Genomic DNA, 17,371 nt, shown 5'->3' on the forward strand with positions numbered 1-17,371 from the left:
AACCGAGGGAGCTGTAAGAAACTTCCACCAAAGGTGAGCGCTATCCTTTATGATGCTTCATGCAACAACCTCTAAAACGTCTGGGTCTCTACTTCTCCCATCACAATTTCAACAGTACACCTGTGTTGTTGTTCAGAATGCACAGTTTAGAGGCAATTTCACTTGCGAAGCTGTTTGACCAGCAGGGTACAACAAATTCTATTAAAAAAAGGTAGTTTTAGACATGATAGCAGATAACATACCTGGATAACCAGACATTCTTCTGACCTGACATAGTACAAGTTCCTAGTTGTGCAATTTAAAAACATTCTGGTGTTAATTTTTCAAGTTTTTCTATGTAATTTTTGAATGTAAGCAACTACCTCAGAAAAAGAGAAGTCCTTTTATTTCAAACTTAGCAGTAACAGACAAGTTGTGAACACAACTGGTTGGTGGTTGGGGTCTGAGTATTTTTTTAACACTGAACCTGATCTCCCGGTAGTTTCTGAATTGTTACTGGCTCCCACATAATTTCAGGTTGCCCACCCTTAAGAGGAAAGAGGGGTGTAAATTTACCTGGAAATAGGTAAGCCACCTAAATAATAATAATAAAACAAATTTGTAAGGAAGGATAGGTCAAATCAAAGGTCATGAGAAATGGCAAGGAAGTAGAACACTGTAGGGTTCTGTTGAATTGCACACAGTCTGTGTGTGTGTGCACTTGCCCACACACACATCTTTTGAGTCTGTATAGAATCACTGTTTAGCTTGTAGTGCAGTTGCTTATAAAGAATACAAAAGACATTCTGTTGTAAACTTTCAAGAATATTTAATAACTTTTAAAAAATAAAATGTATACTTTAAATTTTGTTCCTTATATGAATGCACAAAAATGTACCATTGTAATTGCAGCAACAAAATCCAAAGAACAGAGGAGACCTGCCCACTGTGGTGAGATCTCAGTGACAAGGGAGGAGAATTCACAATGGAATCCAAACAAGATTTCCCATGGCAAGTCCCAACGTGTTCTCTAACTGTCTAACTCAGTATCTATGTATGCAGATCATTTACACTTAGCAATTCTTGCAGATAAATTAGAGTAAATAAAGAGTCTGGGTTTAAAATAAATGCCACAATCAACTGCTGGTTTCTCTTGCTTACCTTTGTTGCCACACTGGTAGCACAACAGCGAAGCCAAGGGGTAAATGAAAGGCTGTGACTTTGTCCGTGCTGACAAGCTCCTGTCCTACCCTGGGGAGAAGTGAGGGCTTGGGTGGATGCCCTTAGCAGCCCTATTGCTGATGCAAGACAGGGTATTTTTACAGCCTCTGTGAAGTTTCTTCTTCTCCATATTATAAATCCTGCAATGCTGCATTTAAATGCTAATTACTGATCAAAGAATAAACCTTTATGAGTTTGTTTGACTTGAGGGCGAAGACAAAAGTGAATTTCAGTGATTGTGCACTGTATGATGAGGAGGTAAGTAATTCTGTTGTACAAGTAATAAGATTTGGCTGCTAGTGACAATACATGAAAATAAACCATATTCTATTAAATATATGTTTTGTGGGGTTTTTTTTGTTGTTGTTTTGTTTTTTAATTGTGAAGATGGAAAGCCAAAAGTATATTGGACTGAATCTAAAAAGCTAAATCCTGATGCTGCTGAATTCAGTAGGTTCAGCCATATGCCCTGTGCCTTCATATCTTGTTATTAAGCAGAAACAGCCATAAGAATAAATTAGGAGTGTTCTTTTATTGCCTTTGTTTCTGTCTTTAATTTAAATGTATTGAGTCCTCCTTCATGTTTAAAGATAAGAAGTCACAATAATATAAAAGGCTTTACTAAAAGTGACAAGACACTAATAGAAGCAATTGGAATGACTTCTGTGTTGCTCTGCCTGCATTCAGTATCAGCAGCCTTTCTAATGGATATTATGTACTACAGGTTACTTATATATAATCAACCAGTTCAATGTGAAGTTTTATGTGTACAATGGAACTGCTCTTTTTTTTTTTTTCCTTTTTGTTGTTTTTTTTTTTTAAACATACTGTTGCTATTACACATCACAAATCTTCTGACCTTGTCAGCAGAGAAAGGATGCAGTACTCTTAAGAAAATATGGTAAGTCTGAGGCTTGTTATACGCAGTGTGTTCAGAGGTATGAAATTGGATTGTGCTGCTAATGCACAGTAACAGCTGTTTGGTCTGTGTGGAGAGAGTTAATAGCATCAAATATACAAAACAGTCCAGTTCAAATTATGAACAAGTTGCAGTAGCATCTCAGTTGGTAGTGGAAGGATAGTATTTAAAAAAAATTATAAACAGCACTATGTGAGCTGGGGTGTTTTTGTTTGTCTGCTTGGGTTTTTTGTTTGTTTGTTTGTGGGTTTTGGTTTGGTTTGGTTTTTTTGCCCTAACTGTATGTTTTTGTTGCAGTGACTGGGATTTACAAAGTGAGTGTTGCTTATAGAAGTACCCTTTAGGTGCTTGTTTTTGAAAACCAAGGCAGTTTATCTTGTAAAGACACCTAAACTGTGGAAAATGATTAGAGGAAATCACAAAATGTGACTTGTCTCCAGTATGCTTCTCATATTTTGTTTCCACTGAAGCTGTAGCTGAAGTCTAGAAGTGTTGTCTAAGAGCTCAGCACATATTACTGTGAGTCTCACAGGAGAAGGGTTTGTGATCTCTCTTTTTCCTACACCAGCATCAAGCAAATTGATGAGAGTTGCTCTCTGTGGGAGTTCTGCACAATGGTTTGCTCCCATCAAGTGAACCATCATCAGCCTGCTGTCTCTGTGTTAATTTTTAATGGCAGGGATCACTACAAATAGACTTGTCTACCTTTTATCTGTCTCAAAAAAAAAAAAAATCAATGTTTTATGAATGTATTCATCACTCTGTCATGCTGCTTTTCAGTGGTAGAAACTCGGAGTTGTCAGCAGAAGCACACCCGTGTACAAACTATAAACCACAGCAAGAACTAATGGTACAGCTAATCTGGAACTGTGTCTGTGCAAATTAGGGAAAGAACAGAGGAGAGAGAGGGAAGGAACAAACTTACACCATCTTGTGCAGAGCAGGACAGTCTGCAGGTCAGCCCGGGCTCAAGAAGCAGAGGGCACGGAGGCTGTGGTGACTGCAACATGTCAGTGAGCCTCTTGCTTGGAGTACAGGGCACCTGTGCATGGGCCACTGGCTCAGCTTGGGTTTGTTGGGCTTGTTTGCATGACAGTAAAATCCTTTAGTGGTGGGGAGGTTGCTGTGATAGTGGTTGGGAAGGCATATAAAATGCACACGAAGTAATACATTACTTTTATCTTAGCCTGCGCAGCTAAATGCCCCATGGGGGTAACAGTTTGGAAGATAATTGCTCCTTTAAACACCAGACTAAGCAATTTCCCAGAAAATATGGAGTAGCTCATGCCTGCAGGACATCAGCAAGGCGACCAAAAAAACCCCAAATCTAACGAGTGAGAGTGAATCTGTCAAATAATGTAGGTCCAGAAAAGAGTTAGTTATGGGTGTAAAGGAGATTGTTCAACAGGCTGTGGGTTGGCAAGTCCAGATTTGGTGCTGGAAATTGCCTTTAAATCAAAGCATGCAAAATGTCACCCCGAGCTGAGCGCTGCTGTTGTAAGCAGGGTAACTTTCTCTATGAGCTTGATGCATGCTTCCAATCTTCAGGAATGGCTGCACTCAGCTTCCTGGGAAAACACAGCTCCATGGTCAGCTCTCTGCCCTAAGTGACAGTGGCTGAGAGCTCCTCAAATGCTGGCTGAAGGGAGCAGGACCTCTGCACTGCTCTGTTTGCCTGTTCCCTGCTGTGTTCTTTCCCTGGGCTGCTTCAGCTTCTCCCTGGCACACACACATTACCTGGAGCTGTTTGCTGGCAGGGAATTATTTGTTTGAAGAATAGGACACATCTGATTTTTAACCTCATCAGCAGAATATGTGCATAGGAGGGTACTACATCAATTGCTTCAGTTATCAATGAATTGCTGCTCTCTGGTTAGGGAAAAAAGTTAGGGTTTTGTTTTCTGCAAATTTCTGTGATTCCGTGATATTCCAGAAAGTGTGGATTATATTCCAGCCAGCAGCTAGCTGAAGCAAAATGCATCTGAAAAAGAGCACTGAGAAATGACTCCAGTTCTAACAGAGACTGATGTGTCTTGGCTGTTGTCAGTGCGCAGCTAGGAGGAAAAAAAAAAGCTAAGCATAAAAGCATCTGAAGTCTTAATAACTCTCAGAAAAATGAGCAATGTGCGAAAGATTTTTCCTCAGCAAGGAACTCTATCATACCTGCAGATGATGCTATCCCAAAGTAAATTAATGAAATGGTGACATTTCAGGGAAGGAACAGCTGACAGCTTCGTACACATCTTCAAGCGTGGAAATGAGTGATATTTTTTGGCAGACTTACTTGAAACAGGGATGGTAAAAAAAAAATAAAAACATAGTAGACTGACAGAGAGAGCCCACTCACAAGTTGTTTACTGAAATGAAGATACAGCTGAAAGTAATTACTTGTTTCCCAGAGGTATAAGTGATAGTGCCTTGTACAAGAAATAATACTTGGTTATTTCAGTTGGAATGTAAAATAGGATAGAAAGGTTTCCCCTTTCTGAGGTTAGATGCTGGGTATTTTCACCTCCTTTCAGGAAAGTATGTGTTTATGAATGTATTATATATAACATATGCAGTCAACCATCTATATGCCACTGGCAATTAGGAAGTGAGGCAATGTCCAGTATTGTTTTCCATTAACAGCCAGGATCTCACTGTACAGATTCTGATTAAAAGCCTGACATTGTGGCGTGTAAGATTAAAAATACTCCTTTAAAACAACGTATTTCTGAAGATGATCCTCTCCTGGCTACAAAACCATCTTGAGACACTTGGAGGCAGGGCTGCTTGATCTTGATTTTAGCTGTGTGCAAACTGTAGTAAAATTACAATTGCATTCAGTGCTAGCTACTTGGTACTTTCTTGCTGAAGAACATTTCTTTTCTATGTCCTCTCTTCCAGACTGGGAAATGTGGGAAGGCAGCCTGGCAGCTTTTGCAGAGGTTGCCTCAGTGCCATCTTTTCCTAACACAGGTTTGCAGTCAGCCCCTCGTATGCAGCCTCTCTTGCCTTGCCACAGGCCATGGAAAAGGAGCCATCGCTTTTTTTGGTTTTCCTCTGCTTAAAGACAAGGCTGCTTCTTACCTGTGCCAGTTCAAGTACTGACTTTCTTTTCTTCCTCCTTCAGTAAAGTGGGGTGATTCACAAAATCTTCAGAAAGATAGCATTATACACAGTTTATAGTACAAAGGGGGGAAAAAAGGTCAGATGAATGAGCATGAAGGAGATTTCTCCTGTGTCCTTTGGAGGAGAAGCAGAAAGACTGGGAATGGTATCTATGCACAGTAGGTGTCTGCCTTGACTACCTGACAATACATGGTCATTGCAAAGGTGAGTCCGAGAATCTAAGAGAAAAGGAACAACAAACAATGGTTTGTCAGTAAGTAAAAAACCCTGTTTATTGAAACAACAAGGAAAAAGAGAAAAGCATGACACTAGTTTTGTTCACACACAGGCCATGTCACATACGGCTTTTCCTGCCTGTTCATGTTCTTGTTCTATTCGTGGAGTCTGTCTTTTGTCCTTATCTGCACTGCCGTCTTACAGAATGAACAGTGAGAGCAGAGGAGAGTTGATTTCTCCATTAAGAGCAGCCACCAGATACTGGGAAGAGGTATATTGAAACAAATTTGGATGCCCTTTTGCTTGAAAATATTTTATAATATTTGCTTGAAAATATTTTATAGAAGCAATCCCCAGCTGTGTGTGTATTGTGTGGGTATCCCTGTAGCTGTTGTTTGTAAAGACACTGGGTTAATCCCTGGCCCTACGGATGCTGTGGTTTACTTGACTTGACTTGACTTTTCCAAGCGTGTGAGCACAGGTCCCTGTGGGGGAATCACCGGAGACCCAACATGCATTAATCATGGCCATCAATGCCTCATCAGCTATGGATGTGTCTTTCTACTCAGCCTATTAAAGAGACGCAGCAGGGAGGTGGCGGTTCCTCTCCCAGCCAAGCACTGACCTGTTGTGCTGCCTCTGGTAGATCGCTTCATCAAAAGGGGATGGGGAGAGAGTCTTATTTCCCTTCCATCTGAATAGACTAAGTGCTTGTTACTTTCCCTTTGCAACACCACTGTAAGAGTTGTCACTGAAACGAAGGTCTGCTAGGTAGAAAATTTCAGGGTAGGAATTCTGTTTCAAGCACTTAATTCGACCACTTCAAATGTAGTCTTTACATGAGTAATAGCTCCTGTTAATGAGTACTTTGAAAGAATATATGAATACACACAGACACTATTATATTTATGAAGAGGAGAAAAAAAAAAAAGTTATCTTCCTCAAGTCTCACTCTTCCACAGCAAAATCACATTATTTAGGTTTTGGTGTGCCAGCAAGCACTAGCCTTTTGGAAGTATCTCTGAACTCTGCCTTCTGCTTCCTGGCAAAGGAACTGCTTTAGGGACAGCTACATAACAAAACAGTGGTGGCTGAACTTGGTTTATATTTTGAAGCATGCGCTACTGAGGAAGATTCTTCTGTTGCTTGTACTGTACGTCCTTCAAATTTTGTCACTGGATGATTCTGTAAGATGCTTAACATGAAAAACTGTCACATGCCGTGGGCCAGAACAAAACTGAAACAGCAGCAGAAAGGGAGCCCAGCTCATTCATGTGACAGTGCACAGAAACTTTTGTCATCAGGTAGATTCAGTCACACCAGGCAGCTGGAAGGCAGACTAAAAATCAGTGGTGTTTCTGTGGTGTTTCCCCTGCATTGCACAGCATTTACTAGGAATATGAATTTGCATTTTTAAATTGTCTGAAGTACTTCCTCCCATGCAAACTAGCAATGTCTTTCTGTCAGAAAGACAGTAGTGTCTTAGTACTTTATTATATTTAGGGTACTTATGAGAAGGACTCTGAAAATGGGCTGCTGGGGGGTTTCTGTGTGTCCTTTAAAGATACCCTAAATGCTGAATGGATGCTCAAAAGCTGGTTTGGTTTTTTAAATTATGGTAATATATTGACAACAGTCATAAATTGTCTGCCATATGATCTTGTGCTTTTTTCTCTACGCATATCTGCTTACTATACTGGAACAAACCCCAGACTCCACTCAGTTTGGGCCTGTGAGGCATCAGGCATTCGCATTAATAAGCTGCAGCCAATACATGACATATGAGAGAGTAAGATATGTGCCATTCTGCCTAATCTGTCATTAGTGGGAATGTGAGTAGAATACTGATCCCAGGCTCTCTCCTGCTGCTGCATACCAGGAAAAATTAAAACAACAACAACCACCAAACCAAACAACCATGGGTTGATTAGCAGTTGCACGGTGTTAATTGGCTGAGCAATGCCATCCTTTGTGCTTGCATGCTGAGTGTGAGAGGGGGGCAGGTGGAAGCTAAAGCCAGATCTTCACTGAATTTAGGAAAGGGACTCTGAACCTGTCTGAGCTCCAGCACAGTTTTCACCTGTGTATCCTCAGGCTGTGCCACTGGTGCTTAGACTGGCACAACCACAGCAGCTGGGTTAAAGGCACAGGCACTAAGAGACAAAGTGGTGGACAACAGATTCTTCTCTGACCAAAGTCACAGTGGAAAGAACTTCAGCTCAAAAATCTGAAAGGCAAGTCTATGCCAATCACTCCTACTGAACTTCTCTGCCATGAACAGCAAGGGAGCACAGCTTTATAGGCAGGGTTGACCAATGGGCACCACATCTTGATTTGTAATTTACCCCAGTGATGAGGTTGAAGACTGAAGCTACCTCCAGACTATGTTCAAGTTGGATATTTGGCCTGAGTTCTCTCTGGAGTGTAACTGGACAAATACAAGCACCCTAAAGGCAGTTCATCCTACCCTGACTACGTGTCTGGAGTCCAGTCTCTCCTCCCAAGTCCAGTTTCAGTCTCAGATAAACCACTTGATAAAGTGCCAGCTGTGCAGTATCCCTAGTTCTGTGTCTTGTACACACTATTTTAACTAAAGTAAAACACGAAGTACTTAATAATTGTGCATGATGGTAGAGAAAAATTCTGCAAGATTTAAAACCTGCTTGAGCAGAGTGTATCTCTGAATCTATGGTTAGTTAGTTAGTTACAATTAGTTAGGATTTGAAAATTGATATTAAACTGTACCTGCACCATAGCTGTGCACAATCCAAAGATTCCCACTGCCAGTAAGTTTTCCTGGAGCCATACTTTCACAGTTTCATAGCAAGGCTAAAAAAAAAAAATGACAACCCAAGAATATTGTATTAGCCATAAATACAGCTCTACTCTCCTGGGAATATACAGCCAGAGAAAAAACGGATCTGACCTAGCTGCTAGGTAGCCTGGATTGTCAGTTCAGTGCTGGAGCAACTACAATGTATTTTTGGGTTGAAGCTTGATGTGAGTACTAATCCCAGTGGCACAAGAACTGCACCTCCAAAAGGCTGCATGAGCACTGTGTATAAATTCAGCCAGTAACTAAAAATACTCTGCTGGTTTTGGCTGGGGTAGAGTTAATTTTCTTCACAGGGGTGGGTACGGGGCTGTGTTTTGGAGTTGTCCTGGAGGTTGATAATCTGGAGATATTTTTGTTATCACTGAGCAGGGCTTACACAGAGCATGGTTTTTTGGTTTCCCTCTGAACTGTTTTAATCTCAACCCACTCTTTTCTCTCTTTTACTTTTCTGCTTCTCCCCTTGATCCCACTGGTGGGAAAGTGAGCAGGCAGCTGTGTGGGGCTTAGTAGCCAGCTGGAGTTAAACTACAACAAATGAACAAACTCTGGGTTTGGGTCCTCTTTGCCCTCTAAAACCCAACCAGAAGCAGTTAGAACCTTACAACGAGGCTCTCATTTTCTCCACGTTTCGGGGAAATAAACACTTCTTACAATACATACAGACACATGAAGCCCAACAGTCCCAGTGCAAATGGCTCAGTAGCTGCTCCTGCTGCACATGGGCCCATTTCATACCATTTTCCTGCATTTCAAACTGCACTGTGGACACTCCTCCATTATTCTCTTCCTGCTTTAAATTCTGCAGTAGCTGTAGCCCTTTTTTAGTGATCCAGTTTTGGGGAGGGTGGAATTGGCCCAAGTGAAACCTTTCTTTCAATAATAATGTCTGTAAGACAACCTTAAGCAAAAGCAGTGCCCCCCCTTGTAAATGCTCATGGCCAAGAATCATTCAGCCTTCAGTTAGGGGCTTTTACATTTTTAAAGAACTATTAACGCCATCAGAAGCCAGAGGGTTAACCTGCACTGATTTTCTTGCTACCCTGAATAAAATAGAAGAACTTTTCAGTCCTTAAATTAAAAAAATTACCTGGAGCTACTCAAGACGTGTAAGGGGGCTCTGTTTGATGTGAGCTCAGCCTCTGTGAGTACCAATCCATGCATATGAAATCTCACTAGAAAGTGGCCAAGAGAGCTTTACTCATTGTCTTCACAAACCATTAGAACCAGCAAAACTTAGCTGTAATTCCACTTCATCAGGTGGCCTTACTCCACACCCCTCCTGTGTAATTGCACTACCTGTAATTAGCACGAAGAATTGCTGAGCTAATTTCAGAGACATATTTAGGCTCTGACTATCTGTTCCAGAAAGATCTTGCTGAGGCCATTGTAGGGAAATTATCCCATGGAGTTTTGAATTTGATTACAGGCAAGTGCAAAAACTCAATTAAAAAAAAAACTGCTGGCAAGTCAGAGGAATAGTTCCCACTCTTCTGTGCAGTGGAAGCCCCTGAATGAGAGCTCTTGGTGGGAGAAGAGTGCTTAAGGCCTCAGTCCTCCTGCCTCAGGACTGCCTGGGCTGTGATAAGCTACAGCTGCTGCTCCAGGGCCTGTGTGTGCACGATCCATTTGCCTTTGTTGCTACCTGACCCCAGCAGGGGGAACACTCAGAAGGACATTCCTGCCGTTTCCTAGCTAGATGTCACTAATCTGTGCTGGGATCAGTGTTGGAATGGACCTGTCTGCAATGTGAAACAACAGCTTAGAGCCTATGAAAGGGAACCAGCTCATAAAAATAACTAAATAGGGGGTTTCATTGGTGGTCAAGGGCCACAGCTCAACAGGAGCCTTCTGAAAGCACCTGATGAAAGGTGAATTAGGATAGATGACTGAGGTGCACAGCTTCTTATCTGACCACCTGCCTGCCCTTCACCTGGGCTGCAAGGCAGCTGCTGCCATGTGCTGCAGAGCTACTCACCGCCTTCCACCAGGTCCCTGGGGAATGGAGCCCACAGTTCTCACTGAATTCTAAGCAGCAGGAGTCTGGCACTCGGGTTGTGTTGTACACTTCAAACCAGTCCGTGTAGTTGGAGACTCCACAGCATCTGAACTGGAAAAGAGATGAACCGAGGTGATACTGTCAGTGCGACCAGTCACTGACTTCTGCCTGTTCTGACTTTGCCTCCTGGAGCTTGACATTCAGTGCATTTCAATTACATCAGCAGAGGCTTGAAATTTTAAAGAAATACAGTACTTCCTCAGCTTTACCCAAACAGATCCTTTTCTCCCTCTCCACTCTTTTGTATCACGTGTAAATATGGCCTTGTATGCAGCTAATAATGTTGATGCAAGAAGCAAAGGCCCCTATTTGCAGTGGGAGGATACTGCAGGAGCTGAAACTGGACAACCTCAGACAAGTACTGAGATTGAGTTACTGACTGACCAGAATGGTAACAGTTATTTGCAGCTTGTCAGGAAAAAAGATACAGGTACAGCACCCAAGAGATGTAGCTACTGGGATCTCTACAGCCCACTACTTCTGGGATCATGACTGAAGTAAACAAGGCAAATTTCTCACTAAGCTGTTAATTACTAATCACCTCTGGAAGCCTTTGCCAGTCAGCAAAAGATCTATTTCCTCCTCTTCTCTCTGTGGCGCAGTTCTTTAATGTCATCATCTGATGCTGCTCGGATAGCTGTGCCTTAAGTGTCTGCCCACAACGACACAGTGTGTGCAGAGATCACAATTGCTAAATCAGAAGGTCTGTTTGACTTTGGTCGTGGGATGAAAGGTACAGGAACACACCATGGTACAGGGAATGGCTCTGTGGCCACCTTCCCCTGGGGACCTGGTATATTCCTGTGATAGGAAATAAGCTAGGAGTCATTATCTAGATGTATACACCCTATGTCGCCCCTATGCAAAAGTATGAATTTGTCGGTATTTAGACCCTTCAGCACCAATGAGTAAAACAAGACAACACTGGGCTGCAGAGCTGCTCTCGGCTATTCACAGTACCTCACACTTTTTCAGGGCTATGCCAGCCACCTACATAGTCCCAAAATTATTTGCCAAGATCTTATTTTTTTAAACGTGGTTTTATATAAGCCCAAAGAGTATTTTTGCATCCCTGTAGAGATCACTTCTCTTGTTTCTGAGAGACGTAATCATGCAGACATCTGCATCACCAGGGCCAAAGATTTAATTGAGATCCTGATGTTTACACTGCCTTGAGGGAGAGTTTTCCGTTGTTATATCATAGACGAAGAGTTCAGGCTGCAGTAGAGTTGAATTGTTCAGGTGTAGCTGTACACACAAAATGTGCCACTCCAGACCCATAGAGGGCAGAGGTGTCACATGCTGCCTCATGCATCATACGATGCTTCAAGCACTCAGAAAGTACTTCTTGATAGAGACATTTCAGAGCTCACAGCAGAGTTTTTCTTCTGTCAAGGAAAAGTCAGAAAACTTTCCTGGACTAACATCTATCCCTCCAAGTTTCTGCTCTGAATTTTGATTTGGTCTGTAGTAGTACTCCATCCTCCACTTGCAAATGTTTGATTTGTAAGTTTACAGGCTTCATTTCCTACAAAATGACATGAAACTGGAAAAAAAGTTTGTGCCCTTATTTTTTTCCTCTGTGTTCCTGCACAAAACAGGAGGCCCATGTGTAATGGGTCCCGAAAGCGGGTAGGAGCAGCCTGGAACACATGGCATGCATTTGAGGAAGGCTGGTTTATTTGGAAATCTAACAAGAAGGTCTTGCAGGCTGTCATCATTAGAGTGGGGAGGCAGCTCTTTGATAGACAGTGAGAAGTGACAGCTTGTAAACAGCAAGCCTTAAAAATGTGGCTCATCTGTGATGTAGAGAGTGCAGCGGTAAGGGCTGAGACGTTTGAGTGATGTTCTGGCCAAACACAAGTGACACAAGTTTGCATAAATCAGAACTAGACTCCTTCTCCCCATAATAATGCATGGCTGAAGGTGTCAGTCTGACAGACTAAGGAGATGAAGATGAAGCACGGGTTTTGTAGCCAAGTGCTCACAAACGGGCTGGGGACAGCTGCTCCTATGGAGCCTGTGAAGCGGGAGGTGGCTAGGCCACGACATAGGACTGGGACTCCAAAGGGTAAAAACTCCTGGTAAGCCACAAGGGGAGAATAGGAAGGGATGCAGTTGCAAAGGTGAGCTGCAGTTGGACACAAATGGTATGAAGAAAGGACATAACACAGGATCAGTAGTCTTGGGACTGGAAGAAATAGCATCTGTAACTATAACTGGAAGAAATATCTTCGGAAGACAAAGGAAGGATGAGCAATGGGATTAAGAAGAGGATGATCCATAGGCCTAATCAAGGGGAGGCGATGGATACAACAGAGTTCTAACACCACAGAGACCTGAAGTGCAGAAGCAAGTGAGGGAGCACTGCTCAGTGAAGGCCAAGTTCCATGACTGGCATCTCTAGGGAGCGAGGGCACTGATCCATGGGCAAAGAGGCAGGAATGAGCAGCAATGGGATTGAATGGATCACCAGCTCAGTATCAGCAAAGGAGTCCAGCTAGAAGCCAGAAAGACAGATAAGCTGAGAGCTCAATAAATTCAGAGACTTCACTACGGATGTCCAAGTAGGAAAGAGAGAATGCAGGAGTGATTTCGGATCATGTAACAAGAAACTGATTTATCCCAGGTTGATGCAGCTGAGCAGCAAGCAGCCAAATTGCTGAGGGAAATGCGGGACCATCAGAAGAAAGGGGAATATGGAGGACTTTTTTTAGAGTCCTCTTGGATTTGAGAGCAATGTTCTCTTGAAAACTGGCAAGGTTCCTAAGCAGGGATAGTTGGAGACAGGCCTACACCTGGAGCGTGGAGAAAGCTCAGGGCACATGAAGGATAATGTCTGTCACCAGCAGTTTGCTGTAGCCAGTTCTCCCACAAAGGCTGTTCTGCCAATGCCAGTCATGAAAGCATTGAAGACGTGATTCTTGCTACAACCACATTCACTTTTTGGCCACATTTACACTCCTCTCTTGTTCCCTTCACAAGTTAAGTGATAAAATTACACAAGGTTGCCTAATTGCTTAGTTCTGTTCCTGTTTTCAACATTTACATTTTTTAGAAACAATTACAAACTAACAGTGCTTATTTTGGGGTACCCAGACTAAGACGCTTTAAAAGGGAGTAATATATTAAAAATGTTTCTATCTCAGTGCTACAGTGCACCTCCTGATAAGGAATTGGACAGTTGTACATATTTTACAGGTAATCCCAATACAGAAGGCTTAGTAGGCCTTATCTTCTTTGCTGAATTCCTGCAGACTCAGTCAGGATGGGATAGGGTTGATGAAAATAAACAGGTATTCAATCCTTGTTGCAGACAGTTTTTAAGCAATGCCTTGTTTTCTGGTTTTGTGAATGGGGCAAAGAACTAGAGACAGGTTATTGGGCCTTCTATACACCTTTTTCCTCCATCACTGTAAAAAGTGGTGAATAATATAGTTTTGTTCTAAAAATCATGTTCAATGGGCGGTTTGGATTACTTCAGCAGTAATTCTGAAGTATGGCTTGATCTAATATAATCAATGACTGGGAAGAGGGAGATGGGTCAAATTTCTTCTCAGTTACAGTGGTCTAAATAGAAAAGAAAAGGCATTACAAAGCAGCAAAAGTGAGCTGAATTTGCTCACTTTAGTGAAGCTAATAGGTTTTCTGCATGCCTCTCAAATTACTGTGCAGTTATTTAAAAAGTAAAAGTGCTCAAATATTGATCACAAAGATGTTGGGGATGAAGCAACATTTTAAAAATTAATGCCTGTTTCTCATTTTCTAATGATCTCCACCTGTGACTTTAACCAGTCCTGGTGGGTAAGAAGTTTAATGCAGTTCAGCGTAAGTTACCTCCTGAACTATCAGAATTTTAGTCATGTTTGAAAATCACTTTGGAAGCTTTCGTAGTCTTTGGCCACGACACCCAGAATCCATCTGCTTGTGTTTCTGATCCTTTTAAGGTTTGAAATGCTATTGAGAAAGGCTGAGAGTTTGGTTAGCTGAAGGTATTAAAAAGAAATCAATAGAATGTTCTGATTTGAAACAGCTCCCTGACCTAGAGGCTTACTAGGACTGCAAAATGAGTCCACTGCCTTTGCTCTCATACACTTTGCAGGTTTGCAGCTTAACCTAACTCCTTTATCAGTAATGTGAGCAGCTCAGGCACCAGCCAAAACTGCAACTTCCTGTTAAAAGACAGGCCCTGTTTTCTTGTTTCCTGGAAAAGGGCAGGCTTCTGTTAAAAAGGGGAAAACCATTTCTCACGGCACAAAGGCTTTGGAAAAGAGAACCTTCCTCAAAAGGTGCTCAGGCCTTTCACACTTGGACAACCAGCACTCACAAGTCACTGTGTGCGCTGAGCATCCAGTGTCGCAGTCAAAACTCCCCTCCGATTTGTGAGTGGCCACTCTCACAGAAGTCAAATACCAACTAAATGTGGTTCCTTGGAAAAACTTTTTCCTCCTTTTTTCAGCCAAAGCTGCCATAGACAGTAGTACCTAATGAATACAGGACGGGGATGGTCTCTAAGTACATCTTGGGAGGAATTAGGAACTATGCCAGAGTGCCTAAGATACTGCTTTAACCACTGCTCAGGCTCTGAAAAATACCTTTACAAAGAAAGGAGTGCAAATGCAGAGGGGACAAGGGCTCATTATGATTTCTGTTACCGTCACGTTTTTTACATGGCACTTTTTTTTTGTGAGGCTGCTGTTTTCCATCCACATCCAGACACGGCCCATGGCTCAACCAACGACTGATGTCTCCCATTAGGAAAAACACTGTCCTCTATGGCAACGTGGTTGCTCTGCTGTGGGTTTTGTTGAGAGCCTTAGGAGACAGAATGCAAACAGCAAGCCTGGGCTGGGACTTCCCTTGCAGAAAATCCCCTGTATTGCCCTAATCCTCCAATCAGTGATTACACTCTACTGATCAGGGATGTAAGAGATAATGATTATTACACAAAACCTCCCCAAGTTGGCATTTAGATAGCTCTATTCAACTGCAAAGTGTTTTACATAATTAACCATGATGGGATTGTCTTTGCTGCACCTCTGCAATGGTCTATTCCCACACAGTTTTGAAAGATACATGTGAGGACCAATTATGCAGAGTGGCAAAAATGGATCTGTGGGGGCTCTTCCCTGTTCTCCTCAGCGCCCAGCACGGGGAGCACAATGACTCTGACAGTGTGGTACTGCCAAGCTGGCACGTGGTAATTTCACAGTGGCCGTGAGAGAATGATGTCCCCTGGCTGCACACAGCCCGTGGGATGGTGTTTTCCTCTCATCTTTTGAGCTCCTAAGGGAGTTAGCTAACACGAGTTTCATCTGAAACTTATAAGGCACTCTTCAGACTATAATGGGTTTCAAGACCAAAGGAATTATCAGGACAAATGACCTTGATCTGCAGCACTACATAAACCACAGACTATTGAATCCTGCCTCAAACCCAAGCTGGTCACTGAACGTGACCATTTCCTTTAAGCAAAAAGCCAGGTCTTATTCTTTAGAGAAAAGGAATCTCCTGTGCTGCTGTACAACAGCATCCTACCACCAGGTACATCTAACTTGAGGTGGTTTTTTTTTGGATCAATTACAGAGCCCTTTTCTCTCACAACCCTTTTCCCTTCCTGCTTTCTTTTTAAGGACTGCAATCACATCACTACTTCATCTTTGCCTTGTTTATATAAGGTATTTAAAACTTCTCACCATAATGTCACTTTACAAAATTCTTGTTATTCTTTGACACATTTTCTGAATCCAATCAACTTGTGAAGATTTTGAAAAAATGTGACTATGTGAACTAGACATTGCATATACTTTTACACCTATTTTACATAAAGGGGAGCAGAACTGTGGTGTTTATATCCTGTGAGTCCTCCAAAAACTGCTTTTCCCCCACCTTTGCTTTTAAAACCTTTTGGGGTGTCACTGAAAGCAGATTAATACTTACTGCAAACATTTTAATATTAGTAGTTTTTACTACATTTTTACTACACATAATTAAGCTACTGTAAAAAAGAGCAAACTTTTTAATACTGTCGGATATACGCAACAATATTAAAAATTTTATCTGTATTTCACATGGCTTACTCTCAGGTTAGCATCACAAAATGCATTTCTCTTGTCAGCAATTGATGACTTACACATTTGATGCACTAGAAAAAGGAAAAAGTATTGGAAGAGGAAATTATTAACGATTCTGCAAAATGCTGAGGAGGCCTTTTAAAGGTAACTGAAGGAACTTTTCCTGTGCCGTTGTTGGGATGCAGGACTGGAACTGGCTTGTTTGCTGGACCTGAGCTGTTTGCCTTTCACTCACAGCAGTGTTGTAGGCAACCTACTGCACTCAACACAGACGGGTCCTGCAGACCCAAAGATGCACAAGAGTTGGGCCAATCAGTTCTTTTGTTCTGTTAGTGATCTCAAATTTTTAATTCCTCAGATCATTTCATAGCAGCCTGGTGCTCCTGTTACCTTGTTTTGTCCCTGAGAGGAGACTTTGGGAGCACTGGGAGAGGTCACTGTCTTTGATCCATTTAAGACATGAGGCACGACTCAACCCCTCCTGCCTGTACCACACTTGCACCACTGCAGGAGAAACTGAGAAAGCTATGCAAGATTTTTCGAGTGAAGCCAAGGCAGTGCAAGTGCTCCTGCCTAAAGCAGAAGGAAGGCTGGAGCACTTTTCCATTCAAGAAGCAGAGAACATGAAATCAGAAAGATCAGCCCCAGGAGAACTGAACTGAATATCAAACAAGAAGTACAGAGGTAATAAACCTGAACTGTCAGCGATGGAGTTTCCTCAGACAAGGACAGGAGGAGGAAGCCAGCTACAATGTTCACTAGTCCTTAGCAGATGAACACTGGCAGAGGGCTGTCAGAGAAGCAGGACAAAGGAACAGCAGTGACAACACAGCAAAAAACATTCTCAGTCCCCCTGTGATGGAGGATGATTGAATTCTGCCAGGGAAAATGTACTGACTGTAGGACGAGGTTGCAAACACCATGGTCTGTTTCCATTTTGACTCACTAGTGGGAAC

At 42.3% G+C, this 17,371-nt stretch overlaps 1 protein-coding gene across 2 annotated transcripts in view; it reads right to left on the minus strand.

Annotated features, from left to right (window-relative positions):
* Nucleotides 1-783: 783 nt before the first annotated feature.
* Nucleotides 784-17,371, minus strand: part of TSPAN4 (tetraspanin 4) — a 346,925-nt gene continuing 330,337 nt past the window's right edge. For both annotated transcript variants that reach the window (XM_066320977.1, XM_066320976.1), the window contains 3 exons: nucleotides 10,261-10,392; nucleotides 8,195-8,278; nucleotides 784-5,451 (listed from right to left, as the gene is read on the minus strand). In XM_066320977.1, the coding sequence (XP_066177074.1) occupies nucleotides 5,383-5,451; nucleotides 8,195-8,278; nucleotides 10,261-10,392 (285 nt within the window). In that variant the 3' untranslated portion in view covers nucleotides 784-5,382. The remainder of the gene's footprint in view (nucleotides 5,452-8,194; nucleotides 8,279-10,260; nucleotides 10,393-17,371) is intronic.

The sequence above is a fragment of the Sylvia atricapilla genome, chromosome 6 (genome assembly GCF_009819655.1).
Source record: "Sylvia atricapilla isolate bSylAtr1 chromosome 6, bSylAtr1.pri, whole genome shotgun sequence".
NCBI lineage: Eukaryota > Metazoa > Chordata > Aves > Passeriformes > Sylviidae > Sylvia > Sylvia atricapilla.